The sequence below is a fragment of the Hypanus sabinus genome, chromosome 2 (genome assembly GCF_030144855.1).
Source record: "Hypanus sabinus isolate sHypSab1 chromosome 2, sHypSab1.hap1, whole genome shotgun sequence".
Lineage (NCBI taxonomy): Eukaryota > Metazoa > Chordata > Chondrichthyes > Myliobatiformes > Dasyatidae > Hypanus > Hypanus sabinus.
Window position 1 is genome coordinate 37,031,939 of NC_082707.1, and position 25,745 is coordinate 37,057,683.

Sequence of the window (25,745 nt, forward strand, 5' to 3'; positions counted from 1 at the left end):
TTGAAAAACTGCAGCAGAACTTACTTTCCACGATTAAACAGGTGGAAACACTTAAAGCCAAGAGTGTCGACTTTGAGAATCGGTCCAGAAGACAGTACCTACGTATACTTGGTCTCCCGCAAGGTATTGAACAAGAGGACCCCACGGAGTACTTTGCTCAACTTTTAAAGGATGTGTTCGCCTCTGTATTCCCAGACAGTCCTCCGTTACTCGATCGCACTCACAGAATTATGCGTCGATCACCGAGTGCTTCAGCTAAACCACCGGTTGTAATTGTCCGATTTCATTATGTGAATGTTAAAGAGCAACTTATTCGTGTGGCTTGGCGTGTAGGGATGGTCAAATTTCAAGATCACAGTTTTCGATTAGTAGAAGATTTTAGTCCAGAAGTAATGAAGGCAAGGCTTCTTTTTAAACCTTTGATGTCTGAATGTTATGAGAAAAAGCTAAAACCTGCGCTCTTATACCCTGCGAAGCTCAGAACCTCTCCTCTGAATGCTCCACATCATGTTTTTCTTCCTACATCTGAAGCGAGAAGCTTTCTGAAGGAGAATTTCCCTACTGCTACGGACACTCATTTCTAATAAATGAGTGATTTTGATCGTGCAAGATGGTTTTTATTTCCGAAACCAGATTTTGTTTCTGGCTATTGGTGTAGGTTTACTCTATATTTTATACTCTAGTTAAAGTTTTTTTTTCGACATACTAATCTTTTTTATTTTACTCACTTCAAACACTGTACTTTATCTTTGGTTATTATTATTAATCCATCGAAGGTGAATTTTTAATCCTTCGAAGGTGAAAATTTTTTTTACTAAGATGGCGGTTTTTTCTCTAAAATATTTTTGGCTTTTTTTAATTTCGCTTTTTTTTTCTCTCATCTTCTTCCTATAATGCATCTCTTATCACAGTTTAAATTTTTTTGGTTTGTTTGGGTTTCAACCCGAGTTATAAGTTACTAGTGATTATATTCTTTCTGTTTTTTTTTACTACCAATTATATTAAGAAGTTTGGTTTTAGTATAGTGATTATAATTTCTTTAGAGTTTGGGTGGATTTTTTTTATCCTTTATATACGGAGTTGTCGTCTGCTGATATGGGGGTAGATTTAGTTTCATCTTTCCCTTTTCCCAGCCTATCCTTGGCTGAGGTAGTCTTTTTTCCTCTTGGGTGGGGGGTGGGAGGTCTTTTTCTATATTTTATGTTTCTTTTACCAGTTTTTTTCAGTTTTTTCATTTGGGCTGATTTTGAACTACAAAAATGTCCGCGATGTCGTCACTTCCGGGTCCGCTCCTTATTTTTGTTCCTCTTCCAGGTGCATGAATTCATAATTTGGTTAACCCTTTATTTACCAATGGGTTGATTTCAGAAATATGGCTCAGAACATTAATTTTGTCTCTTGGAATACTAATGGCTTAAATTAAATGGAAAAAGATTTTCAAAGTATTCCAAAGACTTAATGCTCATATTATTTTTCTACAAGAAACTCATGTGAGGAAAGAGGACAATTATCGCTTTTTTAGGTTTTGGAAAGGTCAACAGTATCATTCGAATTCGAATGCCAAAGTAAAGGGAGCTTCAATTTTTATTGACTATTGCATTTGTCCAACATGATATCTTTTTGGATCTGAATGGTAGATTTTTGTTAATTACTGGCTTACTTTTTAACAAAAAGGTTGCTATGGTTAATGTTTATGCTCCAAATGTGGATTGTCCTGATTTTTTAAAGTCCTTATTTACTTCTCTACCTAATCTAAATGAATATAAGCTAATAATGGGTGGTGATTTTAATTGTTGTTTAAATCTACTCAGACTTTAACCAATAAGTCGGCCACTTGTATTAACTCTTTTTTGACTGATAATGGAATTTTTGATATTTGGGGATTTCAGCATTCTAAGGATAGAGAGTTTTCTTTTTTCTCACGTTTATCGTTCCTACTCAAGAATTGATTATTTTTTTATTGACTCTTGTTTTATTCCATCGGTAATTGGTTGTAATTATGATATTATAGCCATCTCTGACCATGCTCCATTAAAACTTTCTATTAAATTTACGGATACAGCTTCTAATGCTAGACAATGGCGATTTGATTCTACCTTACTGCAAGATCCGGATTTTATTAAATTTATGAAGGAACAGATCGATTTCTTCTTTTCAACTAATTCCACGGATGATATTTCTTGCGGAATACTTTGGGATACTTTTAAAGCATATAAACGTGGACAGATTATCTCTTACTCTGTTGGTCTGAGAAAACGCATTAAGAAGGAAACTCTTTTATTGGTTGATAAAATTAAAGAGATTGACAAGAAATATTCGATCACTCCAAGTAAGGAGCTTTAGAAACAAAGGGTTGAACTTCAAATGGAACATAGTTTATTACTTACATCTTCGATTGAAAATCAATTAATGAAAACCAGATCTGATTTTTATATACATAGTGATAAATTGGGTAAACTGTTGGCTAGTCAATTGAAGAATGCTTTGGTTAAACGTCAAATTACTAAGATCCATCAGCAGAATGGGGATTTGACAGTTAACCATGATGAGATAAATAAATCATTTCAAGATTTTTATACCTCCCTGTATCATTCTGAATTCCCTCATGATCATAATACCATGTGTGATTTTCTTGGGAAATTGAATTTTCCAAAATTATCATCAGATGATCTTTCAATATTAGAAACTCCTATTACGGATGCAGAAATTAAAGGGTTTATTTCCTCCATGAATTCTGGGAAAGCACCAGGTCCAGATGGGTATACAGTAGAATTTTTAAAATGTTTTTCTGCTACTCTTTCTCCTTGGTTATGCAGGGTTTTTGAAGAAGCAATTAGATTGGGCAATTTGCCACAATCTTTTTATAGAGCTTCCATTTCTTTAATATTGAAGAAAGATAAAGACCCTACTGACTGCGCATCCTATAGACCAATATCCTTATTGAATGTAGATTCCAAGATCTTTTCCAAGTTACTGGCATCCAGTTTGGAGAAGGTATTACCCCAAATTATTTCGGAAGATCAAACCGGTTTTATTAAAAATCGCTATTCTTTTTTCAATGTTAGGAGATTATTGAATATTGTTTATACTCCTTCACATAGCACTTCAGAATGTGTTATTTCATTAGACGCGGAGAAAGCATTTGATAGAGTTGAATGGCCATACTTATTTAATGTGCTGGAGAAGTTTAATTTTAGTCCGACATTCATTTCCTGGATTAAACTGATATATCATACTCCAGTAGCCTCGGTGCTTACTAACAATCAAAGATCTCCCTTTTTTCGTTTATTTCGGGGCACTAGACAAGGCTGTCCTCTTAGTCCATTATTATTTGATATTGCTTTAGAACCCTTGGCAATTGCTATCAGAGAATCACAGAGTCTTTTTGGCATTAATTGTGGGACAGATATACGTAAGTTATCATTATATGCAGATGATTTATTATTATTTATTTCTGACCCTGAGAAATCCATTCCTGCAGTTTTATCATTGTTGACTCAATTTAGTGATTTTTCTGGGTATAAATTAAATCTTAATAAGAGTGAATTGTTTCCTTTAAATAGACCGGTTCCAATTTATGGAAATTTACCTTTTAAATTAGTTAATGACTCTTTTATTTACTTAGGGATTAAAATCACAAAAAACTATAAAGACTTATTTAAGGTTAATTTTTTACCCTTAATCGATCAGATTAAATGTTTGTTTACTAAGTGGTCACCACTATCTTTATCTCTCTTAGGTCAGATTAATGCTATTAAGATGGTTATTTTACCCAAGTTTTTATATATATTTCAAGCGGTACCAATTTTTATTACGAAATCTTTTTTTGCTAATGTTGATTCAAAAATTTCCTCATATATATGGCAGAATAAAAATCCTAGGTTAGGTAAAATTTATTTACAGAAGGCAAGGAAGGAAGGTGGATTGGCATTGCCTAATTTTAGATTTTATTATTGGGCAGTTAATATCTGATATTTGATATGTTGGTTAAAGGGCTGGGATATATCTTTTAGCCCTCATTGGGTGAACCTGGAAATTAAATCTGTACAAGGATTTGCATTGAGTTCTATTTTAGGGACTTCTCTTCCCTTTGCTCTTTCTAAATTGCTAAAACGAATTGACAACCCGATAGTTAAACATACTTTACGTATATGGTTTCAATTTCGGAAATTTTTTGGGTTGACTCAGTTTGTTTTAAATATTCCTATTGTATCCAATTGCTTTTTTTATCCTTCCATTATAGACCACGCTTATTCAGCTTGGAAGACTAAAGGATTACTACAATTTTCCAATTTATTTTTGGATAATTGTTTTATGTCTTTTGAGCAATTATCTAATAAATATAATTTGCCTAGATTTCATTTTTTTAGATATTTACAGATTAGGAATTTCTTAAATACTGTATTTCCTACTTTTCCAAATTTTGTGTCTTCAGGTATTTTAGAGAATTTGTTTGAACTAAACCCTTTTCAGAAAGGGCTAATATCAAAACTTTACAATGTAATTATGAAGATACGTTCAGAGCCCTTTTATAAGACTAAAAATGATTGGGAAAGAGAACTTAATCTTACTATCCCTATTGAGAATTGGGATAAAATTCTTCAATTAGTTAATACACCATCTATATGTGCTAAACATTCATTAATACAGTTTAAAGTTGTGCACAGGGCTCATAAGTCCAAGGATAAATTGGCTCATTTTTATTCCTATATAAATCCTATTTGTGACAGATGTCATTCTGAGATAGCGTCTTTAACTCATATGTTCTGGTCGTGTCCGCTTTTGAAAAAATATTGGAAAGATATTTTTGATATTATTTCTACGGTATTGAACATTGATTTACAACCTCATCCTATTACTGTAATTTTTGGTTTACCAATGATGGACTCACTCCATTTATCCTCTTCCGCTTGTCGAATGATTGCATTTCTTACACTAATGGCTAGAAGATCTATTTTGTTGAATTGGAAAGAAATTAATCCTCCTACTGTATTTCATTGGTTTTCTCAAACTATGTTATGTCTAAATTTAGAAAAAATTAGAAGTGGTGTATTTGATACTTCTATTAAATTTGAAAAGATATGGAGACCATTTATTCAATATTTTCATATGATGTAATATGACCCTGTTCCAAGCCTATTTGATTTTCCAGTTTTGATTTTATATATGTTGAGAGGATCGGAGTTGACAACACTGATGATTTTGTATTTTTGTGAGATATTATAAACAGCCCTTTTTTTTCTTTTTCCAGTTTTTCTTTTTCTCTTTTTCTTTTTTTTTTGTTTTTTTTTCCTTGTTAGTTACTAGATTATTAGATTAGTTTTTTTTTTGAATAACTTTTTTTTCTTTTTCTTTCTTCTGTTTTTTTTATTATATATTATGATATACCTAGGTTTGCCTTGTTTATTTATATATTGTATCATCTATGACTTGGGAATACTCATTTATACTGTAATCATTGCTTATGTATTCTTTCATGTTCAGTTGAAATGTGTATGTTTGTAATCCCATTATCTATGTATCAATTTTATTTTGTTGATATTAATAACAATAATAAAAAGATTGAAAAAGAAAGAAAAGATTGGAGGTCAGCGGGTGACGCTCATGGAGTGAGTACTGTTTTAGATTCGCTCCATAACCTTTACTTTTTTTAACCTTTGATCACCCTTATTCAACTTATTTTTACCTACACCAAAAGACTCTTGCTATTTTTTTTTGGACTTATCGTTAAGAGTTTATTGTGAATTTTTGAGGATATGCAATCAGAAATGTCTCTTAGATCTAAAGAACGACAACCTGGGCGGAACCCGAACAGTAACGGAAAGAAGCAAGCTCATCCGCAACGCACTCAATTAACCTATGAACAGTTTCTGGAGGTTTTGGATAAAAAGTTTCATGAACTACAACAAATTTTTAAACAAGATATAAAGGCTTTTCAAGATTATATGGTTAAGACGGATTCAGTAATTGACCAGCAGCAAGTTCTTATCACATCTCTGCAAGAAGACGCTCGGAAACGAGATTTGATAATTGAAAAATTGCAACAAGATTAAATTTCGACCACTAAACTGGTGGAAACACTTAAAGAAAGAAAAGATTGGAGCTGTGGGTGGTGACACAGTCATAGGTGTACAGGGACTAAAGGAGGGGACTCATTACACACTGAGGGGCTCCTGTATTGAGAGTCAGAGGGGAAGAGGTGAGGGAGCCCACTCTTACAACCTGCCAGCGATCTGACAGGAAGTCCAGGATCCAGCGGCCACAAGGCAGGGTCAAGGCCGAAGTCTCTCAGTTTCTTGTTGAGCCTGGAGGGAATTATGGTGTTGAATGCTGAACTGTAATCCAAGAGCAGCATTCTCACATAAGCATCCTTGTTGTTTCGCAGCCTTGACAGCTTTGCACAGATCATAGCTGTCTTTCTTGAACTCTAGTTGATCTTCAGTGATGTAAGCTCAATGTCGTGCTGTAAGTGCTGCTCACGTTGAACTATTGATCCAGGGTTTCTGCTTCTGGAAGACCCTGACTGTCTTCTGGGGGACAACATCATCGATGCACTTCTGGATGAAGCACCTGACTCCGTCTGTGAACTTGGAGACATCCTCATAATGGAAGACGTTCCAGTCAACGTCATCGAAGCAGTCCTGCAGCATGGAGGCCGATTGATCAGACCAACAGTGGATGGTTTTAACTATGGCCGCCTCCTGTTTCAGCTTCTGATTGTACGTTGGCAGAAGTAGGATTGAAGAGTGATCTGATCTTTCAAAAGCTGGGCGAAGGAGAGCTTTGTAAGCGTTGTGGAAGGGAGTGTAATGGTGGTCAAGTGTCTTATCTCCACAAATGCTCACGTGAATGTGCTGACGAAACTTCAGAGACTTTTGTCAGCGATGCTCGATTAAAGTCACCGGTGACGATGAAGGCAGCCTCTGGGAGTGTAATCTCCAGCATGCTGATGGTCTCGTACAGTTTCTTGAGAGCCAGGTCAGAATCAGCCTGCGGCAGAATGTACTGCTGTGGTAACAGCCGTGAACTCCCTGGGCAGCCAGTAGGGTCTGCACAGCAGCACCAGGTATTCCAGGTCTGGGGAACTAAAGGATTTGAGGACATGCACATTGCGGGGGTCGCACCAAGCATTGTTGACCATGAGGCATACCCCTCCTCCTTTACTCTTCCCAGAGAGATTTTCCGACCTGTCTGCGCGAACAGGGAGATCAGTGCAATCGTGAATCAGCCGCAGACTCAGCACACACAGCCCTGATGGGGTGGGAGGGGGGCACTCGTGCTCAGAGTGATGGAGCTTGAAATGTTGCTTCCAACTCTAACTGAGTGGGGTCCTTCCATTAACACGTCCCAGATCCAGTTACAGAGAGTGGTGTTGAGTATGATCGAAGACAGCTAACCCACGAGCCCCCCTGAGGGACAATTGTGTTAAATGCTGAGCCGAAGTCGATGAACAACAACCAGGTGTTTTCTGGGTGGGACGGGGCAGAGGAGGGCTGAGGCTGTGACATCATCACACCGCAGTAGGCCAACTGAAAAGCAGACAATGTAGCTGGAAGGTGGGATTTTATACGATCCATTACCAGCCACTCAAAGCACTTCATGGCTGTTGATGCCTGTGCCACTGGGTGGTAATAGTTCAAGTCAGTTACCATTGCTCTGTTGGGCACCAGGATAACGGTGGCTACCTTGAAGCCTGCAGCAACAGTGGACAATTGCAAAGAGATATTAAAGATGTAGATTAAGACCCCTTTTAGCTGGACTGCACAATCCCTCAGCACCGGATCAGTTACGTTGTCCAGTCCCGCAGCAGAAGAATTAAAAGCAGAAGAAAAACTGACAGGAAGGGTAAGACGAATTAACACATACCAACCCTCATAGAGGGATCAGAAGTGGAGAGAATGAGCAGTTTCAAGATCCTGGGTGTCAAGATCTCTGGGGATCTAACCTGGTCCCAACATGTCGATGTAGTTAGAAAGAAAGCAAGGCAGCAGCTATACTTCATTAGGAGTTTGAAGAGATGTGGCATGTCAACAAGTACACTCAAAAACTTCTATAGTTGCACCGTGGGGAGCATTCTGACAGGCTGCATCTCTGTCTGGTATGGAGGAAGAGGGGCTACTGCTCCCCCCCATACCAAAAGAAGCTGTAGAGGGTTGTAAATCTAGTCAGCTCCATCTTGGGTACTAAGATTTTGGATACCCAGGACATCTTTAAGGAGCAGTGTCTCAGAAAGGCAGCATCCATTATTAGGGACCTCCAGCACCCAGGGCTTGCCTTTTCTCACTGTTACCATCAGGTAGGAGGTACAGAAGCCTGAAGGCGCACACTCAGCGATTCAGGATTAGTTTCTTCCCCTCTGTCATCTGATTCCTAAATGGACATTGAAGCTTTGGACACTACCTCACTTTTTAAAAAATATTCATTATTTCTGATTTTGCATGTTTTTAAATCTATTCAATATACGTAATTAATTTACTTGTTTATTTATTATTGTTATTTTTTTCACTGCTAGATTGTGTATTGCATTAAACTGCTGCTGCTAAGTTAAAAAATTTCTCATCACATGCCAGTGATAATAAACCTGATTCTGATTTATAGGAGGCATATTCAGAATCCTTTGCTGGGGTAGGAAAGTCAAATACTTGAGGACATGCATTTAAACCGAGAGGGGGAGGTTTAAAGAAGTTATGCAAGACATTTTTTTTTAAAACACAGAGGGTGGCAGGTGCCTGCAAGGGTAATGGTGGAAGCAGATGTCAAACTGGCACTTAAGAGGCTTTCAGATGCAGAGCAGAATATACAATGTATAGAGGAATATGGACCATGTGTAGTCAGAAGAAGCTCAGTTTAATTTGGCATTGTTTTTGTCACAGACACTGTGGGCCAAAAGACCAGTTACTGTACTGTTCTGATCTGTGTTTGGTCTTCTAGACTAGTGGATGAGGACAATTCAATAACTGCCATTTACACGGAATTTCAAAATAAGCCTTGAGCAAAGATGCTGAAGTGAACTTTTTGAAAAGGTTGAAGTCTCAAATAAATAGCAAATTATCAGAATAGCATGTTAGTTTATCTAAGCAGTAAGGAACAACAGACAAAGATCACCTGGGAAAGGTATTTCACCTGGGTGAAGTATTCCCAGAGAGAGATCTGTCAAGGAGTCCACTGTTGGGACAGATCCAGCTGGCCCGGTCCCACTTTCTGGAATCAATGCCCAGGTTCACCGCATAGCCGATTATTCAGTCCCTGGGCTGAAGACCAAGAACCTTATCATTAAGTCCACTGATCCAGGGTCCAACATGCCAAATGGGTCTTCAGCTGTATGGATCCCTGCCCCATCCTGATATCTCCTGATCAAAGGCAAACCTGCAGCCACGGCATCACCTTCTGCCAGAGCTCTCACTGATTTTACTATTTTGCATACAGAGATATTTACATTCAATTACAATTTAAGCAAACTCTTTTAAACAAAACATACATAGAAACAATCTAACAACTATGCAAAGGTTCTGTTTTGACTCCTAAATCTTTGCAGTACTATTCCCACTGGATTCGCCGGCAGGAGAAAACAGTACAGAGGAATCTGAGATACCAAAAGGTACCTGTAAATTACCAGGGTAAAACTAGGATCCATTGCTGGATTCCATAATGAACCCAGTAAAAGAGGTAATGACACATTTGTCCTAATGAATAAATGCTGAAAATCTCACAGCGTGGAGTCGTGGGCTGATGCCTGTTGATTCTGATCAGGGTACCGGAGTACCACAGTAGTGAAAGTTTTTCCAATGGTGGGACCTTTACTCAAAAGGATCCTACATTTGAGGAGTGGCAGAATTGAAACACTGAGCAAGTGTTGAGTGCATTCAGTGTTTGAGTTGGGCTGCTATTTTACACTCTCTCTCTCTGATATTGTTTCCTGTTGGATGACGTGGTTCTGCATTAGTTAGTGCTGTCACTATGGCTCCAGACACCACGGTTGGATCTTGACCGCAAGTGTTCGTGTGGAGTCTGAACCTCTTCCTAGTTACTATATGTGTTTGCATCTGGTGATCCAGTTCCCTCCCTCATCCCAAAATCAAGTTCATTGGTGACTGCAAATTACCCCTCAGTGAAGATCAGAATTGAAGGCAAACTTGATGAGCAATTAGAAAGAAAATAAATTGCAGGGCTGCAGAGAAACGAGTAGAGGAGTAGGAGACGTGGAATCAGTCCACTTGGAGACAGCATATATCCAATGGTCAAAAATGGTCTCCTTCTGGAATGTGCTTTTGTTTTGTTACCTGACGTGCCAACGTGCCACGACAAATCCTAAAACGTGTAAATGTACATGGAGAATAAAGCCGTGAAGTTATAAGTACGTAAGTCACTAGATGAGCTAAATCACTGGCACATCTAAGCAAGCTGGGATGTAAAACAGGGGTTCCAACAATTCCCACCTCAAACCCTTCGGAACGGTTAGCTTAAAGTTATCCAGTCTCCATTTTGGCACATTACAGTTACATAAGCTGAATATTTGCAATTTCACAAGATAAAAGGCTTACCGCATGGATGCAATATGATTTGGAGGTTCCTGTCATATTGGTGTTTCTCGGCCAGTGTGATGTATAGAGTGGAAGCAGACCTGGCGATGGGATCTGCACCAGCCCGTAGTGCGTGTGTGGGGCTCTCCACACCTGCAAAGCAAGAGGAATTAAAATTGAAGATATCAAAGTTGCAGGAGGTTCCAGGGCTTCCCACTTAGTGGAATAGGTATTTTAAAATGTTCTGCAAAAACTGCGATTAACCTATTGCCTCTTCTCACCTCTGCTCCCATTGTGATCTTTCTTTCAGCCTGAGAATATCACCCATTTTGTGCCTGTATTCCGCAGCTCAAGGCCGCACGCTGCCACAGTTAGAACAGCTTCCTTAGGGGTGGTGCCTCCCTTTTCCTGAAAACACCAAAAAGCTAGGCCCTTTCCTGTGTTTGTTTGGTATTTACCTCCATTGCTCAGGCAATAACAAACACCTGCTTGGAATTCAGTTCCCCATCACACAGCAACTCCCTTCAGCACATACCTTTTGATTCAAGAGATTATATGATCCAGGAAGATCGCCTGCAAAATTGTAGCAGACTCGCAGAGTTCAGCACTCCAGTGCAAATCCATAAAATGTCACCTAGATGCTGATTAAACATAACATTGAACTACAGGAGTGGGACAATAGGCATTTATTATATTCAGCTAGCTTGCCGAACTCTTCAAATGTCTTGAATCCTGGTTTTCCTGGAACTAGAGACTTGTTAGTGAATATGCATGTATTAGCTGTGAGTGAAAAACATTTCTTTCTCCTCCTGGAATATCACTTCCAGCAACAAAAATCTAATTCAATCCATTAGATTCTGCAAAGATCAATGGTATAGAATGTGGTTACTGTGACTATGCCAGAAGACTCCTCGTACAAGAGCAAAAGACAGAATGAAAGAAATTTAGCTCAGTCTCAATAATCTATGCTGCTCCACAGTGCAAGGGAATGACCTAAAATTTTCACAAAAGCTGACCCACACTCGTGAAAGCAACCTTGCTATTCTACGTTCATCTCTTTAAAAACATTGTTCAATATATTCATACTGGTCCAGGCCAGTGTCTCTTGCCTGTGCTGCACAACCCCCTCCCAATTCCCCACCCCCATCCCCATTAAAGTAATTGCTTTCCACTGTAAAAGCAATGTCTTTTATATTCAATTAGACCTGCTTTCTTACAACTCGATACTTAAATTTATCGACAAAAAAATAATGCTGCCCTGATTATTATTCAGAACCTCACTGTGGTGTGCTTACAGTCAAAGTGATTTACTGCATTGGAGCTTGGTTTGTGTGGAAACTCTTCAAATTCCCTCTGTCAGAAGTAATTGTGTTTAGCACAGAAACTGCAGGAATCAATCTGTTGGATTGACTTAAACTATTGATTATTTCTACCTCTATATGCCTTTCCTGAATATTTCATAAAGGTTGTGAATAATTATATATTCTTGGGAAAAGAGGATGCCTTCTGCCTAAATTTAATTTCATGCCACATGTGGGGGAGAAAGGCTTTAACTATTTCAGTTCCCCACTATCCCCTGAGACTTTGATGGAGGTTCGAAAATATTTGGATCAGGGAGAAGAAGCGGAAGGAGAAATATGTGAGATTTTACCTCTGCCTCATTTGTTTATCAATGCAGTATTTACTATTGTTATCTCAAACATTAAAATCTACATATTCCAATATTCTATGTTCAGGGAAACCAAACCTCCAACTGGAAAACACTTGCACTCAACTGGGATAAAAGGTGAAATAAGACAATCCCATAGCAGTAAGCTGCATGGGCTCAAAGCAGATAACATTATCGAATATTCTCAGGAATGGATATAGCAAGAGGAAACAGGGGTAATTTTAACCTGATGTAATGGGGTGAGGGGGTGATTGAAAATTACCTAACCTATCCCTTTCAGGTTTTGGTTTAGATGGGGTCCAGTAATGGCACAATAACCAAACGAAGGGACATAAATACAAATTCCACAATGGCAACCGTGGAATACGAATCGAGTTAGTAACAATCTGGAACTCTGAAAAGGCAGCTGGACTTGGTCATATTGATCACAAAGGTGCCGGACTGTAGCCCAATCTAGGTCGGGCCACATGCTTCAAGATTTGTAGCAATGTGGTCGATTCTGAAACGATCACCGAAATGGTCTGGCAGGTAGATGGGGAAAGATAATAATAATGGTCTTGCCAGCTATGCCAACATCACGTGAAAAGAATGAATAGAAAGAGGGTGAGGGATGGCTGACTAAAATCCAGTCTTAGCTGGCATGCATCTAGGAGGTTACCTTCACACAGGCTTTCTAAACCATTCTTCTGAGATTCAGGACTGTCTACTGTCTAAAATAAGGTAAACAGGTCTGGGTAAATGTGCTTGGAGTACTCCACCTGAGAGTTGTGGCTGGCACCCTCTGAGCCAAGGACGGCAGCCATAATTGTACTTTGATACATGCTGTGGAGGCAGCACATGAATGGAAGTGGTTCTTTCTCCTCAGAAGGAGCATGCTCACTCACTTCCAGCCCCGTGACTGACAACTCTCTTATGTATTCCCACCATCCACTCACCAGCCCTTTCTCTTGGACCCCCGAAAACTCAAACTCCCGGTATCATCTCTCCCGGACAATCCACCTCCTCCATGGGTATGGTCCTTCCTTCCATCAAAAATACTCTCTCACACCACTCTGCTCCTGATCAATACAACCCTATATTTATCTGAACATCCCCATCCAACATCACTGCTTCCTCCATGTAAACACTCAGTAGATACATTCAAAGAACGCCTTGCTCAATGGCTACCACAGGCGAATTCTGTTGCAAAGGAGCTACAGCATTCTACATTACTGGATCGGCCTACCCTGAGGATGGCCTTTACAGAGCCTATGGAGGAGATCAGCTAGGATCTGGACCTTGACTGGATCAAATGGACCTGAGGAATGATATCAATGGCCAGGCATCAGTGGTGGATAACTAAAGAAATACAGTAAGAAAGCAGCAGTTATTTGAACAATCCACCCTTAAAACTTGCCTCAGTTTACAATAGCTTTTCATGTCGAAGAGCAACTAGTCCAGATTTCAGCATCTGCAGTCTCTAAGTCTCTAATTAAGTCAGTGTTCAATTAAAACATGCAGTCCTATAAAGGAGAGTGGTAGGCATTGATAAGCTTCTAAACATTGACGTTTCTTACCTGCCAGGAGACAGGGGCCGCGGACTAGCATCTCAAAGCTGAATTGATATGGTACTGGGTTGAATACTTGTCCTGTTAAGATCTCTGGTAGGCTGCGGCGTTTGCTGGATTTCTCTCCTCTGATACCCCCTGCTCCGAAGCAATTGGTAGAACTGAACCTATAGTTAGAGAAAAGGACTATAAATATCCATGTAAGAGCAAAACTTATGAAGAGTTTAACAAGTTAAATATAATTAGAGAACTTCTCCAGTCACCTCACAGCACCAGCCTCAGAAACATGGTTGTTGTTAGTGTTTAAGACTACTGGTTACGAAAAATTAGGCTTACTCCCGTTTGCTGAGACTTCTACCAGAAGTGGATCCTGTGGATCCAGTGGGCTGAGCACACAGCCTTGGGGAACGCCACTGCTCAGCACAAGGGGGTGGGAGACACTGCTGCCCACCGGACTGACTGGGGCCTTACATATGCTTCTAAGTTTCTGTACATATAAACCACTCCCTGCCACTGAGCATGTATACTGCACAAAGAGCACAGCCAGAGAAAAAAAAAATCAGCATCCATCGTCAAAGGCCCTCACCATCCAGGCCGTGCCCTCTTCACGATGCAACCATCAGGAATGAGGTCCCAAACCACCAGGTTCAGGAACAGTTATTATCTTTCAACCATCAGGCTCCTGAACCGACAACAACTCTCACCACAACACTGAACACACTTTCAAGGACTCAACAACCTCTCAGTATTACTCATTTACTTATTATAATTATTAATTGATTTTTTGTATTTGCACATTTTTTTGGAAATTTGTTGTCGGTTTTTGTGTAGTTTTTCATTGATTCTATTGTATTTCTATGTTCTACGGTGAATGCCCACAAGAAAATTATTCTCAGAGTAGTATATGGTGATCTATATAATATGTACTTAGATAATAAATTTAATTTGAACTTTGAAATTTGACGTTTCAATTCATTCCTGAGCAGAGCACTCATCATAGCAAATCCAGCAAGACTATCAATGATTAGTTTGGTCCCTACAGCCTCACACTCTCCTTACCCCATCTCCTGAACATGTGCAATACACTCCCAAGCTTCAGACATTACAATGGCCAATCTTACCCTTATATTAACAAGTACCTCCACAAATCCTTTTTTAATAAATCTATATTTTATTATTTATATATTTTTTATTTATATTATTTTATAAGTGATAGAAACATTGAAAAAAATATACATTTATACAGATAACTAAAATTTATGGAGTTCAATCCATTGAAGCGTGGAGTGATTCAATCTGGAAGGTCGATTTTGAAGGCAGAAGGGTTACTGGCACAATTCTTAGCAGTGTTGAGGTACAAAGGGATCTTGGCAAACACATCACTCAAAGTTGCCAAGCAAATTGATGGGGTTGTTAAGAAGTCATAAAGTGTGTAGGCCTTCATTAGGCATGGGATTGAGTTCAAGAGCCAAGAGGGAATATTGCAGCTCTATAAAACCCTGGTTAGACAACACCGAATATTGTGTTCAGTTCTAATCACCTCATTATAGGAAGAATGTGGAAGCTTTAGAGAGGGTGCAGAGGAGATTACCAGGGTGCTGTCTGGGCTAGAGGGCATGCCATATAAAGTCAAGTTGAGTGAGATAGACCTTTTCTCTTTGGAGCAAAGTAGGATATAGGCAATTAGATAGAGGAGTACAAGATGATAAGATGCACAGATTGAGAGGAAAGACAGAGACCTTTTCCCAGAGTAGAAATGGCTAATATGAGGGGGCATAACTTTAAGATGATAAGCAGAAAGTATAGGGGGGGTGCCAAGTTTTTTTTGTACACAGAGAGTGGTGGGTGTATGGAAAGTGCTATCTGGAGTGGTAGTAAAGGCAGATATATTAGGGACATTTAAGAGACTCTTACGGGCACAAGAATGATAGAAAAATGTAGAGTGATTGGGGAGAGAAGGATTAATAGGTTAAAAGGTGCAGAACATTGCTGTACTGTGCCATAATATTTTCTGTTCTACATTATGTTCCATACAGAACATTTCAAAGGATATGGACCAACAATTCAACTAGGAGCATATTACAATAAATAATATTGTAATATGGTCATCTTTACCTCATAACCATTTCAAGTTCCTGGGTGTCAATATCTGAGGATCTAACCTAGCTCCAACATATTGATGCAGCTACAAACAAGGTACAATGGTGGCCATATTTCATCAGGAGTTTGAGAAGAACTGGGATATCACCAAAAACACGCAAAAATCTCTCTACAAATGTACCCTGGACAGCATTCTAACTGGCTGCATCATCATCGGGGATGTGGTGGGGGGGGGGGGGGCTACTGCTCAAGATCGAATTAAGCTACAGAGAGCTGTAAACTCAGTCAGCGCCATCATGAGCACTGGTCTACAATGAGCACTAGCTTCCGAGAATCCAGGGCATATTCAAGGAGAGATGCCTCACCATGGTGGCATCCATCATTAATAACCTACATCACCCAGGTCATGCTTTGTTCTCATTGCTGCCATCAGGAAGGAGGTACAGAAGCCTGAAGGCACACACTCAGCAATTCAGGAACAGCTTCTTCCCCTCTGCCATCCAGTTTCTGAATGGTCATTGAATCCATGAACACGACCTCACTACTTTTTTATTTCTATTCTTGCACTTCTTATTTAATTTAAATATTTAAGATAGATATACTTACTGTAAATCAGTTTCTCTCTACATTATGCGTTGCATTGTACTGCTGGCGCAAAGTCAACAAATTTCATGATGCATGCCAATGATATTAAACCTGATTCTGATTCCGACCCTAGTTAAGTTGGTTCATTAGTGTTTTTGTGATTAAGCTTATAGTCATTTTCCCCAAAATCTCCTTATATGAATCTGTTGAAGTTTACTTGGTAACGTTTCTCTGACCTCCCTTGGGTTGTTTTGCTACGTGAAAGACTCCATGTAATGCAAGTATCTGATGCTGTTGTCATAGTATGAAATTAGCCACAGATGTTGCACCCCTCCAAGACTCACCGTTCTCCATTACTTCTTGTAGACTCAACCTTCCCCTCGTTTTTGCGTACCAGAGGCATAAATACAGGAGGAAACAGCACCTGCACAGTGCCATCTTGTTGTGTCTGAAGCTCCATTGTAGTGCTCAGAAATATCGTTATGGTTTCCAGAGAGCCAATCAACCCAGTGCTAACAATGAAAGTGGTTCTATCCATGTCTTCATCCAATATCAGGTGACCTGTCCACCAACAGAGTGAAGATTCAAGTTAAGGATGCCAAGATATTTTTATTTCAAAAGATGTAGAAAGTATGCCTGGTTAAGAGAAATTAAGGATCTCCGTTGAAATAAAACCACCTACCACAATTGCTTAGGATAGTGCTGATATTGGAGAAGGTCCAAAGGAGGGTCATGAAAATGATTACAGATTTGAAAGGCTTGTCAAAAGGAGTGTTTGATGGCTTTGGGCCTCTACTCACTGGAAGTCAGAAGAGTGAGGGGAGACATTGAAACCAAACAAGTGTTGAAAGGCCTTGATAGAGTGGATTTGTGAGAGGATGTTTCCTATGGTGGGGGAGTCTAAGACCAGAGGACAGAGCCTCAGAACAGAGGGGTGTCCATTTAGAGCAGAAAAGAGCACAGCTTGATAGATTCTTGATTAGCCTGGGCATGAAGGGATACGGGGAGAAAGCAGGAGATTGGGGCTGAGAGGAAAAATGGATCAGCCATGATGAAATGGTGGAGGAGACTCGATGGGCCAAATGGCCTGATTTTGCTCTTAGATTTTATGGACTTATGATGGTGTGCTGGAACAGTCCTTTCAATAGAAATAAAAGAGTATAGGTAAAACAAATATTCAAGTATGTAGAATAGAGTCATCAGTAGCCAAAAATATTGTTGCTATTGGGTCTTGGACTTAATTTGCTCTACAGGACAAGGGCTTTTATCTTACAGCTACATTTATTCTCTCTAAGCGAGGCATAAAATTAGCTGAAACATTGGATCTACTGAGATAATAGAAGAAAAGATATTGCAGGATGGGCATGTGATCTAATCCATTAGTTATTGCCCAAAGTTAAAAGATACCTACGCACTTCTTTTGGACAGTTGTAAGCCAATTTGCTTGGGATACAACACTGATCTAGCAATTATAAACTGTTTTTTACTAAAATATCTATTGTGGAATACGAAACAGAGTAATAACTATTTAGTTATCGGGGAACGAACAAGTGTTCATAATAAATATCTTCACGAGATGCAAATTATTTGTTCCCTTTTTTTTAAAACAGTTTTTCCAACCAAAAGTTATGAATGCATATTTTGCAATACCACAGGTACTGAGCTAACCTATATTTAAGGTTCATAGTAATGTGATCAGTCTTGGATCCTGTCACATGTATAAGATTGCATTATCCATCTCAATGAATTCCCGTACTTCCCTCAGATAGGAAGGTAGTACACCTGTATATACTCTCTCCTGTGCTTCTTAGGTTGTTCCTACTGGGAAGTACTTCCAGTTTTGGTGGGTGTTGTGTTGTGTGAACTTCCTAAAATAGTCCCAGCTACCATAACCTTTCTGGACTAGTAATATTGGATGGTGTCAGCCCCAGGGTGCTCAAAGCCTGTGCCCCCCCAGCTATGTGGAGTACTTCACCATGTCTTCAACCTGAGCCTGAGTCTCCAGAGGGTTCCTGTGATGTGGAAGACGTCCTGCCTTGTTCCTGTTCCGAAGACGCCGCGCCCCAGTGGCTCCAATGACTACAGACCGGTGTCATTGACCTCCCACATCATGAAGACCCTGGAGAGACTTGTTCTAGAGCAGCTCCGGCCTATGGTTAGGCCACACTTAGACCCCCTCCAGTTCGCCTACCAGCCCCGACTAGGAGTTGAGGATGCCATCATCTACCTGCTGAACCATGTCTATGCCCACCTGGACAAGCTGGTGAGCACTGTGAGGGTCATGTTTTTTGATTTCTCCAGTGTGTTCAACACCATCCACCCTGCTCTGCTGGGTGAGAAGCTGACAGTGATACAAGTGGATGCTTCCCTGGTGTCATGGATTATTGATTACCTGACTGGCAGACCACAGTACGTGCACTTGCAACACTGTGTGTCAGACAGAGTGGTCAGCAGCACTGGGGCTCCACAGAGGACTGTCCTGTCTCCCTTTCTCTTCACCATCTACACCTCGGACTTCAACTACTGCACAGAGTCTTGCCATCTTCAGAAGTTTTCTGATGACTCGGCCATAGTTGGATGCATCAGCAAGGGAGATGAGGCTGAGTACAGGGCTACGGTGGGAAACTTTGTCACATGGTGCGAGCAGAATCATCTGCAGCTTAATGTGAAAAAGACTAAGGAGCTGATGGTGGACCTGAGGAGGGCTAAGGCACTGGTCACCCCTGTTTCCATCCAAGGGGTCAGTGTGGACATGGTGGAGGATTACAAATACCTGGGGATATGAATTGACAATAAACTGGACTAGTCAAAGAACACTGAGGCTGTCTACAAGAAGGATCAGAGCCGTCTCTATTTCCTGAGGAGACTGAGGTCCTTTATCATCTGCTGGACGATGCTGAGGATGTTCTACAAGGCTGTGGTGGCCAGTGCTATCGTGTTTGCTGTTGTGTGCTGGGGCAGCAGGCTGACGGTAGCAGACATTAACAGAATCAACAAACTCATTTGTAAGGCCAGTGATGTTGTGGGGGTGGAACTGGACTCTCTGATGGTGGTGTCTGAAAAGAGGATGCTGTCCAAGTCGCATGCCATCTTGGACAATGTCTCCCATCCACTCCATAATGTACTGGTTAGGCACAGGAGTACATTCAGCCAGAGACTCATTCCATCGAGATGTAACACTGAGCTTCATAGGAAGTCATTCCTCCCTGTGGCCATCAAACTTTACAACTCCTCCCTCGGAGTGTCAGACACCCTGAACCAATAGGCTGGTCCTGGACTTATTTCCACTTGGAATAACTTACTTATTATTATTTAATTATTTATGGTTTTATATTGCTATATTTCTACACTATTCTTGGTTGGTGCGACTGTAATGAAACCCAGTTTCCCTTGGGATCAATAAAGTATGTCTGTCTGTATTGCTAATCTTGAGGTTGAAAATATCCGCAGATAGAACAAATGTTGCCATTTGAGCAAGAATTGACTTGAGGGATAATAACCAATTTACATAAAAGGTTTATACAACACTGATTATACCAGGTTTAACATGTGCTTAACATGCTGTTAACATGTGTGATTCAGTTTATTTAGTTGCAATATCCTGTTAGTTAGCAATATCATTTGTTAAAACTTGTACTGATCAATTTAAATCAGATCAGAGTTGAGGCCAAAATTCAGATCATGATTTGTTCAGACTGTTCTTTTTGCTATGATTAATTATGTATTTTAAACTGAAGCAGTGTGTTTCCTTTCCAGTGCTGATTCATTGCCATATCTGCAGCTGAACGATTACCAGACCAGCACATGCAAATGTTTTAAGCAATAATCATGTATATGCAAGATAACTGATTAAGCTTAAAGAAAGGGATTTTCATAACCCCCAAACTACAGCTCCAACATTTTAGTAATGAATTTTGAACTTTATCTTGATGCAAATCAATCATTCAGATGGCTAAAGCAATTTTTTTTACACACATTCCATTAAATATTTATCAAAGAGAACTAATTCAATAAGAAGAGTGTTGTCCTTAGCTCTTTGATACTCCTATTAAGATACTCATTGGTTATGTCTTGGGGTGCTTAGTAGACAGTAAACGCAAGGTTATTAAGAAGGCAGAAAAAAAAAACAATTCAATTGTCCAAGTACAAAAGTATGCACCACTTTAAACTAACTTTTGGATAACTGAGAGGCTCCAGAAACTTTATTCAAAAGAAATGATCAGAATGGAGCAAGTGTGGAGAGTAGTCTGCTGCTTGCACTTACCTTTGCTACACTGAAGCGCCAGATTGGAGCGGTTGTAGCATTCAAAGCAGCAATCTTCAGCTCTTACCCGGTTCTTTACCTGGGTGGTGACCAGCCTTCCTGCTGTCAAAGCTTCAAAGTCAGCCACCACCTCTGACTCGTCCAACAGGTAAACAAATACACCTGGAAAAAGAATCATGGTTTTCTAAAAATACAGTGCCTATAAAAAGTATTCACCAACCCCCACCCCCCAGAAGTTCTCATGTTTTATTGTTTTACCACATTGAATCACAGTGGATTTAATTTGGCTTTTTTTTGGAAAAAGACTCTTGTGAAAGTGAAAACAGATCTCTACGAAGTGATCTAAATTAATTACAAATATAAAACACAAAACAATTGATTGCATATGTATTCACCCCTTTAATATGACACACTAAATCATCACTGGTGCAGCCAACTGGTTTTAAAGTCACATAATTAGATAACTGGAGATCACCTGTGTGCAGTCCAGGTGTTTCGATTGATTGTAGTATAAGTACACCTGTATCTGAAAGGTCCAACTGCTGGTGAGTCAGTATCCTGGCAAAAACTACACCATGAAGACAGAGGAACATTCCAAGCAACTCTTTTTTTTTTAATTTTAGAAAATGACAAAGAATATAAAATAGTGAGAAAAATAATATTAACCCTCCCCCCTCCCCTTAACCCTCCCCCCCTTAACCCTTATCTAAAGAAAGAAAAAAAAGAAGAGAAGGATTGCCTGGATATCAGAGGATCCCCACATGCTCCATGGAGTTCAAAATAATTTAAATATTTATTTTTACTTTCCCCAATGACTTTATAATTTTATCTTCAAAGGACCTATGTATTTAATCCTATCTTTTATAAGTATGGGAGCCAAATTTTCAAAAAATATATCATATTCATTTCTTAGATTGTATGTAATTTTTTCAAGTGGAATACAACTATGTATTTCATTATTCCAACAATCCATAATTAAATATAAATCAGATTTCCAAGTAACTGTGATAACTTTTTTGGCTACTGCCAATGCAATTTTTATAATTTTTTTCTGATACTTATTCAATTTAAATTGTGGTATTGTCCCTTCAATGTCTCCTAATAAAAATAATACTGGACTATGTGGGAGTTGTACTCCAGTAATTTGTTCCAATAAAAGTCTTCGATTTATCCAAAATGATTGAATTTTAAAACAAGACCAAGTAGAATGTAAAAAAGTACCAATTTCTTGATACATCGAAAACATTGGTCAGACATATTTGAATTTAATCTATTTATTTTCTGTGGTGTTATATATAATTGATGTAAAAATTTGACAATGTATAATCACATATCTCCCCACAATCAATTATTACATTTTGTATTTTAATTGGTAAAGATTTATTAACCAAAATTGCAACTCCTCTCGATTTTGAATTAAATGAAGCTGCAATGACATTTCCAACCCAATCCCTCTTTAATTTCTTATGTTCTGTTTCTGTTAAATGTGTTTCTTGTAAAAAAAGCTATATCTCCTATCATTTTCTTAATATAGGTTAAAACTCTTTTTCTTTTCACAGGTCCATTAATTCCATTAACATTAAAACTTAAAAAATTAAGTAAATTAATCATTCATAATACCTTGGGAACTCTTTAAAAAAATTCTCCATGTTGCTATGAGTTTCTCCCCAACTATCCAGGCAAAAAAGAAGGAAAATAGAAGAAAGGTAACTAATATATAAGGGGAAAAAAAGTACCCCCCCACTAATGTTGCAAATAAAAAGAACACAACATTACCCCCCCCCCCATTTTCCGGGTCATGGCAATCGCCATGATTGTACACGTGAAACTCACAGCCATCAATCAGGAGCTCCTCCAGCTCCCCCGCAAAAAAAATATATTAGTGAAGAAAAAAAAGAAAATAATTAATGTCTCTACTCCCAATTAATACTCTTCAACTATTTTTTTTATAAATGTCCATCAAGTCTAACATTGTTTCAGTCTTCATCATTAGTCCATTTCATTTCTATAATTCTTTACTTCGCTTCATGGACATCAGGTAATTCTTGTACACATTTCTCCGCTTTCCTGTAGTCAACGAAAAATCTTCTTTCATCGTTATCCAGGAAAATTATCAATTTTGCTGGGTAGCTCAATAAAAATTTATAGCCCTTTTCCCATAAAGAGTTTTTCACTGGATTAAATTCCTTCCGCCTCTTCAGAAGATCATAACATATGTCTGGATTAAAAAAAACTCTTTTCCCTTCTATTATCAATGGCCTATTTCTCTTTTTAGCACCTTGAGTAGCTGCCTTCAAGATCATTTCTTTATCTTGGTACCTTAAGCATTTTATCAAAATTGATCTTGGATTTTGATCTTGTTGAGGTCTTGGTCTTAAAGCTCTGTGCGCTCTTTCAATTTCAATTACTGGACGTCCTTCTTTCATTTTCAAAATTTTCAGAATCCATTCTTGAAAGAATTTTATTGGATTTTCTCCCTCTGTACCTTCCATAAGACCAACAATTTTGATATTATTTTGTCTACTAGAGTTTTCAAGGGCATCTGCTTTTTCTAACATCCGTTTTCTTTCTATTGTCCAGGCAAGATTATTGTCTTCTATCTTATCTATTCTTTCAGTGTTTTCTTCCACTTTTACTTCCATCTCTTTAACTTTATTATCCATCTTCTTTTGTTTTTCCACCACATTATCGAGTGTATTCTGCATCCTTCTTATAGCTTTTAATTCATTCGTAATATATATCAGGATATCTTTTATGTCTCCTTTAATCTCCTCCTTCTTTTCCTCTTTTTCTTCCTCTGAATTTCCCAAAGAGTCTGACTCCACTTCCGATTCACTTCCAGTTTCACTTCCAGCCATCGTTGGGATTTGTAGTTTTGTTAATATCTGTTCGTGCATACTTGTTTCTTCGTGCATGCGTTGTTCTTGCAGTTTCTTCTTAGAGACCGCCGACATTGCTGCAACTTCCTGTCCTGCATCATCAGAAGTGCCATGCACTTCGCCGGGAGGAGATCCAACTTGAGTCCGAGGCTTCGCCGAGACAGTTAGGCCTTTTTCCCCACTGATTTGCTCAGTCTTCAAAGTCGTAGCTTTCTTCTGTTTCGGTTTAGGAGCCATATCAAAAGATAATCCTGAGTTACTTATAAATAGTTTCTAGTAGATATTTATTAACTTTTCTTCATTTAAACCCTATTTCATTACTTTTTACAAGGGAGCTGTATTCCCAATGTCTCGATCCTACGTCATCACGTGACACCCCATTCCAAGCAACTCTGTGAAAAGGCTATCGAGAAGCACAAGTCAGGAGATGGATACAAGAAAATTTCCAAGTACTGAATATCCCTTGGAGTACAGTTAAGTCAATCATCAAGAAATGGAAAGAATATGGCACAGCTGTGAATCTGCCTAGAGCAGGCTGTCCTCAAAAACCGAGTGACTGTGCAAGGAAGGAGCTAGTGAGGGAGGCCACCAAGAGAACTAGGGCAACTCCGGAAGTGTTCCAAGCTTCAATTCCTAAGATGGGAGAGACTGTGCATATAACTGTTGCCCAGGTGCTTCACAAGTCCCAGCTTTATGGGAGAATGGCAAAAAGAAAGCCACTCTTGAAAAAAAAACTAACATGAAATCTTGGCTAGAGTTTGCTTGAAGGCATGTGGGAGGATCTGAAGTTAGCTGGAAGAATGTTCTATGGTCTGATGAAACTAAAACTGAGCCTTTTGGTCATCAGACTAAACACTACACATCATCAAAAACACACAATCCTACCATGAAACATGGTTGTAGTTACATCATGTTGTGGAGATGCTTCACTGCACCAGGCCCTGGAATGCATGTGAAGGTAGAGAGTAAAATGAATGCAACAAAATACAGGGAAATCCTGGAAGAAAACCTGATGCAGTCTGGGAGAAGATTTGTTTTCCAGCAAAACAATAACCTCAAGCATAAAGCCAAAACTACATAGGAACAGCTCTAAAACAACAAGTTAATGTCCTGGGATGGACAAGTCAGAGTCCAGACTTCAATCTAATTGAGAATTTGAGGGTGGATGTAAAGGGCTGTTCACTTGAAATCCCCATGCAATCTGACAGAGCTTGAGTAATTTTGTGAAGAAGAATGGGGAACAGTTGCAGTGTCCAGATGTGCAAAGCTGATACAGACCTTTCCACACAGGCCTGAGGCTGAATTGCTGCCAAAGGTGCAGCTATTAAATCCTGACTTGAAGGGGCTGAGTAATTATGCAATCAATTATTTTTTTTAAATTTGTAATTAATTCAGACCACCTTGGAGGGAACAGTTTCCACTTTGACACAAAAGAATCTTTTTCTGTTGATCAGTGTCAAAAAGCCAAATTAAATCCACTATGATTCAGTGTTGTAAAACAATAAAATATGAAAACTTCTGGAGGAATTTTATTTGATACAGTAAAAGCAGTATTTTCAAATAGATCTTAAGAATTAAGGATTATCTTTATTTGCCATTTACATGAATTTGCTATGGTGTGACAGTCGGCACGACATGCAACAAAAATCACAATGTTCAACAATTTTAAAGAATAAAGAATTATACATAAAAAAGTTAGAGATTGAAGTACAGACAGAATAAAATGTTTATAAATTCAGAAATACCAACATGTATTTTCAATGTAAATAGCATTAGAAAAGTGATTTAAACTGTTTAACATACAGTAACGGAGAGTAATAGAGCAGGTGGGGAGTGTCACTGGAATGATTGATCAGATTAACTGCCTGGAGGAAGAAAGTTTTGAAATGATGAGCAGTTTTGCTTTTGTTTTAATAGCTGTATAGAAGCTTTCCAGAAGGGAGATTTTTGGAAAAGTGAGATTTCAGGGTGGGTTATGTCTGTAATGATTTTTCCTTCCTGCTTCTTTGTCCTGGACACATACTAGACTTGCAGTCATGATAAAAGCCAGTGACTTTTTCTGCTGACTTGAAATTCTCTGTGCTTTTTTTGTATATTGTAAGATGATGCTGTACCAAACCAGACAGTAATGGTTGATGTGAGGGTGCACTCTATGATGGCAGTGCAGAATTGCACCAGTAT

At 38.9% G+C, this 25,745-nt stretch overlaps 1 protein-coding gene across 5 annotated transcripts in view; it reads right to left on the reverse strand.

The window, feature by feature from the left end:
• Nucleotides 1–25,745, reverse strand: part of vwa5b2 (von Willebrand factor A domain containing 5B2) — a 171,596-nt gene that overhangs the window by 75,846 nt on the left and 70,005 nt on the right. For 4 of the 5 annotated variants that reach the window (XR_009506776.1, XR_009506775.1, XM_059944199.1 and 1 more), the window contains 4 exons: nucleotides 20,686–20,847; nucleotides 16,766–16,982; nucleotides 13,746–13,903; nucleotides 10,542–10,673 (listed from right to left, as the gene is read on the reverse strand). Coding sequence is in view for 3 of the 5 variants with exons in the window: in XM_059944199.1 (XP_059800182.1) it covers nucleotides 10,542–10,673; nucleotides 13,746–13,903; nucleotides 16,766–16,982; nucleotides 20,686–20,847 (669 nt within the window). In the remaining 2 variants the exon portion in view is untranslated. Of the gene's footprint in view, nucleotides 1–10,541; nucleotides 10,674–13,745; nucleotides 13,904–14,322; nucleotides 14,444–16,765; nucleotides 16,983–20,685; nucleotides 20,848–25,745 lie in introns of those variants that run through there. The other variant, XM_059944213.1, reaches the window with a different exon arrangement.